The sequence below is a fragment of the Fukomys damarensis genome, unplaced genomic scaffold (genome assembly GCF_012274545.1).
Source record: "Fukomys damarensis isolate Sample0158 unplaced genomic scaffold, DMR_v1.0_HiC HiC_scaffold_20, whole genome shotgun sequence".
Lineage (NCBI taxonomy): Eukaryota > Metazoa > Chordata > Mammalia > Rodentia > Bathyergidae > Fukomys > Fukomys damarensis.
Genome location: NW_022900932.1, coordinates 1,115,844 through 1,121,570, shown reverse-complemented (window position 1 = coordinate 1,121,570; position 5,727 = coordinate 1,115,844). Strand labels below are relative to the sequence as shown.

The window sequence follows — 5,727 nt, the reverse complement described above, 5'->3', positions numbered from 1 at the left end:
CCCGCCGAGTCCCTGGCACCGGACCCCCTCTTCCCGCAGCTACCCTGAAGCCCCGGCGGGGGACTCGGAGGGACCCGAGTTCGGGCCGGACCCGAAGAAGTCGTAGCAGAGCAAGTTTCTAGCGGTCCACACGGGAGAGGAAGGAAGGTGGGAAAGGAGTTTCCAGGAATGAGAGGACCGACCGGGACGGTGGGGTGCGGAGGACCGAGAGCGGGAGCCGGCAGGATTTGGGGAGCGCAGAGGGGAGCGTCGGCCGGGACGCGGGGGCCCGGGGAGCCAGGAGGATCGGGGGTGTGCGGGTGTGCGTGCGGCAGAGGGGGACTCGAGAGAGTGTTGCAGGCACCCGGGGAGTGGAAGGCGGGGCACTTGCGAGGAAGGAAGAAGGGAGGGAGGCAGTGGAGTTTGAGAGCGCCGAGGTGACGGGGTGCTCCTAATATCGCCGACGACGGGCCTCGGGAAGCGGGAGTTAGAAAGGCGTAGAGGAGAGCAGAGCAGTAGCCGCCCTGGGGCCAGGAGGGGAGAGCGATCAGAGGGGGCAGCTGGGCTGGCCTCCTCGCCCGAGTTTGCAGGCCGGAGAGACTTGCCCTCGCTCGTGGGTGTGGACCGAGAGCGGGCTGCGTGGCATTTGGGGGTCGGAACCGCGGCGGCGGCCTTGCGCCGGGCCCTGGTCCCTGGCCTGCCTTCTACCCCGCCCCAGGCCCTCGGCCGCGCCCCTCGCTCGCCTCCCCTGTCTGTTCGCACCTCCTCCGCTTTCCTGGCTCCTTTTTCTCCACTTTTTCCTTAACGCTCCGCGCTCCTCTCGGCTTTGTTTGTGTTCCAGTTGGTTTCTCCCCCTTCAGGCTCGGTTTCCCTCTCCCGGCCCAAGCCTGGGTCCGCCCCCGTAGGTGTGGTCCCCGTCTCACTCCCTGCCCGCCTCCGGGCTATTTTTACTCCTGGGTGGGTCTTGTGCGGATTCCGGCCCCGGGTCCTACGGGAAGAGGCTTCGAGGGAGGCCGAGGACCCCAGCGGAGCCCGGAGAACTCGCAGTGGGAATGGGGCGCCGGGGCTGGAGCGGTGGCCTAGGCCTCCCGGACCTCGGCCTCTCGGGGCCCTGCCCCCACTTCCTCGCCAGGAAGGAAGCTGCTGAGCCGAGACACGAGATGAATCACCCTCCACCTAGGGGGAGGCGGCCCTTGGGGGATGAGGTCACCACTTGCCAATTAGAGGACAGCCCCGTCAAGGCCCCCTGCGTCAGAGCCCAAGCCTGAGACCCCCTGAGTCTCCACCCAGGAAACATCGCGGGGTGGGGTAGTGAACCGGAACGCTGGCCTCTAAACTCCACCCAACCTCCCCTGTCCTTAGACCCTAGGCCACTCAGGAATCCAGGGCCCAATTTGGGGGGGTGCTGTGGTCTTGAGACAGGGTCTCTCTGTAGCCCGGGCTGGCAGCGATCCTGCTGCCTCAGCCTTGGGAGTGGGAGTGCTGGCCTGCCAGGCTGCTTACCCACTCTGGACAACAATCCTAGTCTCACTAAAGCTCCCTGCCCTTTCCTCTAGAGTTCCTAGAGGTCCTCTTAGTCCTCCAAGGCCCAGCCCCTCCGCCTCCTCCCACCTGTCTTTAATCTTCAGCAACCAGAAACCTGATTTTGCTGAAAGATTTCTTACTGATCTGCCCTAGGTTTGACCCAGGCCCAAGGGGGAAAACCCAGTTCTGGGGTGGCTTTTAGGGGCAGGACAGCAGGTGTGACATGACCAGGCAGAAAACAGCGGGTTTGGGAATAGGAGCTGAGAGACCAGCCAGGAGCGGTGAGGTGGACCAGGCCTAACCTTGAGGTGGGGGTTGCTTTTCAGGCTGGCAGTGATGGGGCCAAGATCGGGAACTGCCCCTTCTCCCAGAGACTCTTCATGGTGCTCTGGCTCAAGGGGGTCACCTTCAACGTCACCACCGTTGACACCAAGAGGTGGGCTCACTTCCGTTCATCTGTTCCCACTGTATACACAAGTACCACCGCCAAGCCCTTCTGTTTTAAGCCCTTTCCCCTCCACCTGGAGCCCATTTCTCTTCCTACTTCCCTCCATTCCCCTGTCTGCTTTTCCCTGGTGCCTCTTCCCTGCCCTGATGCCAGGCCCCTTCTCCAGGCGGACTGAGACGGTGCAGAAGCTGTGCCCAGGAGGGCAGCTGCCGTTCCTGCTGTATGGCACAGAAGTACACACAGACACCAACAAGATTGAGGAGTTTCTGGAGGCCATGCTGTGCCCTCCCAGGTATAAGGACACTGGGAGAACAGAGAGGGTGAAGAAGTGGAAGATGGAGACGGTGGCTGGGCTGGGGCAGGGAGCCAGCTGAGGCTCCTCCCGAGGAAGATCTCTCACCTTGTTTCTCCCGATGACTTTCAGGTACCCCAAGCTGGCAGCTCTGAACCCTGAGTCCAACACAGCTGGGCTAGACGTATTTGCCAAATTTTCTGCCTACATCAAGAATTCAAACCCAGCCCTCAATGACAGTGAGTCTGTGGGTCAGAGGAGTCTGTGGGTCCTGGAGGAGGGGAGGAGGGGCGGGAGGGTTGAGGCATTCGAGGCAGCTGGAAGATCAGTGAGGTGTCCGGCAGGTGGAGCAGATGTCGGCAGACCTTCTCAGCCCTGCATTTCTGCTTTATCCTGTGTCTCTGCCTTCTCATTGCTGAGATTTAAGCCTCTCAGTTGTTCCCCAGCCTCTTCTGCCCCTCTGGGGACCTTAGTTGGCTGCTGGCCTGTTTTCTGGCAGAATAAGGTTGTGTTTAAAGCACCATACAGACTACCTGGGTACAAATCTAACTGAGCAATTCATTTAACCTCCTGGTACATCCATTATGGATTTATAAAATGAGGATACTAGTACCTATTTCCTGCATAGGTGTGAGAATTAAATGAGTTTTTGTTTCTAAAGTGCTTAGAATAAGGGAGCAGTCGAGTGCCAGCTTAGCATATGCCAGGCCCTGGGTTGAATCCTCGGTACCACCAAACGAAATAAAAAAATGCTTAGAGTAACCTGTTCTTATGGTGGACTGGCTTTGCCACTGAACCTGTGGGTGTTCTTTATAGGCTGTGTCAGTCTTCTGATGTTCTCATCAGTGCCTCTCTCACAGATCTGGAGAAGGGACTCCTGAAAGCCCTGAAAGTTTTAGACAATTACTTGATATCCCCGCTCCCAGAAGAGGTGGATGAGACCAGTGCCGAAGATGAAGGCATCTCTCGGAGGAAGTTTCTGGATGGCAATGAGCTCACCCTGGCAGACTGCAACCTGTTGCCAAAGCTGCACATAGTACAGGTGGGCATTCACAGTGGGAGGAGAGGGTGGCAGCTGCGGTGCTCAGGAGCTCCCCTTGGGCTTCCCATAACAACTGCCCAGAGGCAAAGGTGGCTTCTTCCTGAGAGTATTTCTGTAGGTTGCTGTCAATGGCAAACGCCACCCCAGGCATCACAGCCCAGGCCACATTAGTCTGTTTGTGCACGTAGCCTGGCTGGGACACACATTCTAGTATTAACCTTCGAGAGACTCTTCCTGCCTTTATATCACTGCCAAATCTTCAGATCAGTCTGGGCATGGCGGCACACGCCTGAGGTCTAGTGCTCTTTGAGGCTGAGGCAGGAGCTTCACAGGTTAGAGTCCAGCCTGGACAACTTAGCAAGACGGTCTCAAAATTGGAGAAAAAAAAAAAAACAAAACGCTAGGGCTAGTGATGTAGCTCAGTTCAAAGGCTCTGGGTTCAACCCCCAGTACTGGGGCGGGGAAGACACATCCCCAGATCAGACAGCAGGCTTTCCCTAAATCAAAGCTATAATTGTGACTTCCGTCTCCACTTCCTCTTGAGGAAGATGAAAACTGCTTGCTTCTCATGCTTTTGTCAGCTTCAAAGCAATGGTGCAGTTTATGAAACATGAGCTAAAATTAGTCTTCCATGCAGCTGAGTAGTGAGCATCCATGTAGTAGACACTGAAAGACAAATACTGTTTGATTATTGTTCCTTTCACATGAGAAAGTTAATAATACATGACTGGGCTAGGGATGTAGCTAAGCAATAGAATGCTCACCTAACACATAAGGCCCTTGGTTCCATACCCAGCCCAGGAAAAAAAAAAAAAAGACTGAAAGTCAAATGATGAAACAAAAACAAAAAGTCAGGGTAGAAAGAGAATTTTAGAGGGGGGATTTAGCTCAGTGGCCCCATGCCTGCCTTGCAAGTGCAAGGTCCTGAGTTCAATCCCCAATACCGCCCCCCCCAAAAAAAGAATTGTATGGTCTATAAATTATATCTTTTTTGTTTTGCTGCTGGGATCAAACCTGACTTTTTTTTTTTTTTTTTTGTATCAGGGGTCGAACTCAGGACCTTGTGCTTGCCAGGCAGGTGGTGGAACCACTGAGCTAAATATTTACTCTGGCCCTCAAACCTGACTTTTGTACATGTCAAGCATGTATTCTACAGCTGGACTACCTCTCCAGCCTGTTATCAAATTTTGTTTTAAAAACCTGAGCCAGGAGCTCCAGGATGATGGCACACATACACTTGTAATCCCTGCACTCAGGAGGTGGAGGCAGGATTGCTCTAACTATATATCTCAACCCTGTCTGAAAAAACAAAAGGGCCAGGTATTTGGCACAGTGGTTCCGCTGCCTGCCTCACAAGCACAAGGACCTGAGTATAATCCCTGGTACAAAACAAAAAACAAAAAAACAAAAAACTCACCAGCCACTGTGGAACACTGAGGCAGCAAAATGGCATGTTCATGCCTAGACAGGGTGATTTATTGAGACCATGTCTCAAAATTTTTGTGCAAGGGTCCTGAGTTCAACTCCCAATACTGCCAAAAAAAAAAAAAAAAAAAAAAGAAGAAAACAAGGGCCAGGGATTTAGCTCAGTGGTTCTGCCGCCTGCCTCATAAGCACAAGGACCTGAGTTCGATCCCTGGTACCAAAAAAAAAAAAGAGAGAAACTGCTGGGATTTCAGTAGGTGAAGAAAGGGGTGAAGATATTACAATAGAGGAGCTGAGAAAGCTAATTTGGAGAAGACAGTTGTAGGAGATAGCTGGAGGCCAAGGTTCTTGAATGCCTGGAGAAGAAGTGTGATTTTATCTGAAGGAAAGTGGGCAGCACAGCCAGCGTGGCTTCTCTGGCCTTCACCTGTTGGTCTGGCCCCACTTCCCACCCCCAGGTGGTTTGTAAGAAGTACCGGGGCTTCACCATCCCTGAGGCCTTTCAAGGAGTGCATCGGTACTTGAGCAACGCCTATGCCCGGGAAGAATTTGCCTCCACCTGTCCAGATGATGAAGAGATCGAGTTGGCCTATGAGCAAGTGGCCAAGGCTCTCAAATAAGGCTGTGGCTGTGTGTGGGCTCCCTGACCCACGTCCTCCATGTTCTCCACAGAGGTCCTGGGTGCTTTCCACATTTGGATACACTCCAAAATGGCCAGAGGTCCGAAAATCCTGGGCACTTGTGCAGGTGTGGGTGGGTGGCTGGCTGGGGGAAGATAGGGGATATGGGTAAGATTTTTATTGTGGGGTGGATGGGTAGGACAATGTATTTCAGTAATAAAATACAGAATGAAACTGGTGTTGTATTTACACAAAGAAGGCTTGAAGTGCAGTTGAGGGAATGAGGGGAGGGTCGGTGATCTTGAGTTCAGGGGAGCGGCCAGCAGTGAAGTAGCCGCCGGGTGTTTGTGGCTGGCTGGGCTGTCATTTTCAAATCCGGTCCACCTTATGACTGTTC

At 54.1% G+C, this 5,727-nt stretch overlaps 2 protein-coding genes across 3 annotated transcripts in view; one reads left to right on the top strand and one right to left on the bottom strand.

The window, feature by feature from the left end:
- Nucleotides 1-831, bottom strand: part of Msh5 (mutS homolog 5) — a 20,829-nt gene extending 19,998 nt beyond the window's left edge. Inside the window, exon 1 of the mRNA XM_010609870.2 lies at nt 742-831. The gene's annotated coding sequence lies outside the window, so the exon portion shown is untranslated. The remainder of the gene's footprint in view (nt 1-741) is intronic.
- Clic1 (chloride intracellular channel 1) lies at nt 27-5,546 on the top strand. 2 transcript variants are annotated; one of them, XM_010609879.3, is made up of 6 exons: nt 27-147; nt 1,830-1,939; nt 2,118-2,243; nt 2,376-2,482; nt 3,104-3,285; nt 5,169-5,543. In XM_010609879.3, the coding sequence occupies exons 2-6, from the start codon at nt 1,884-1,886 to the stop codon at nt 5,328-5,330; spliced, it is 633 nt and encodes a 210-aa protein (XP_010608181.1). In that variant the 5' UTR covers nt 27-147; nt 1,830-1,883; the 3' UTR covers nt 5,331-5,543. The 2 variants fall into 2 exon arrangements, with proteins under 2 accessions (XP_010608181.1, XP_010608180.1); XM_010609878.3 differs by lacking the exon at nt 27-147 and adding an exon at nt 948-1,184 and having other exon boundaries at nt 5,169-5,546.
- The last annotated feature ends 181 nt before the right edge of the window (nt 5,547-5,727 follow it).

Excerpts from the sequence above, each read along its gene's own strand:
- Clic1 (XM_010609878.3), top strand. The coding sequence starts at position 1,032 with ATGGGGCGCCGGGGCTGGAGCGGTGGCCTAGGCCTCCCGGACCTCGGC. Across the intron at positions 1,940-2,117 it reads ACCACCGTTGACACCAAGAG|GCGGACTGAGACGGTGCAGA; the intron begins GTGGGCTCACTT and ends CCCCTTCTCCAG. Across the intron at positions 2,244-2,375 it reads GCCATGCTGTGCCCTCCCAG|GTACCCCAAGCTGGCAGCTC; the intron begins GTATAAGGACAC and ends GATGACTTTCAG.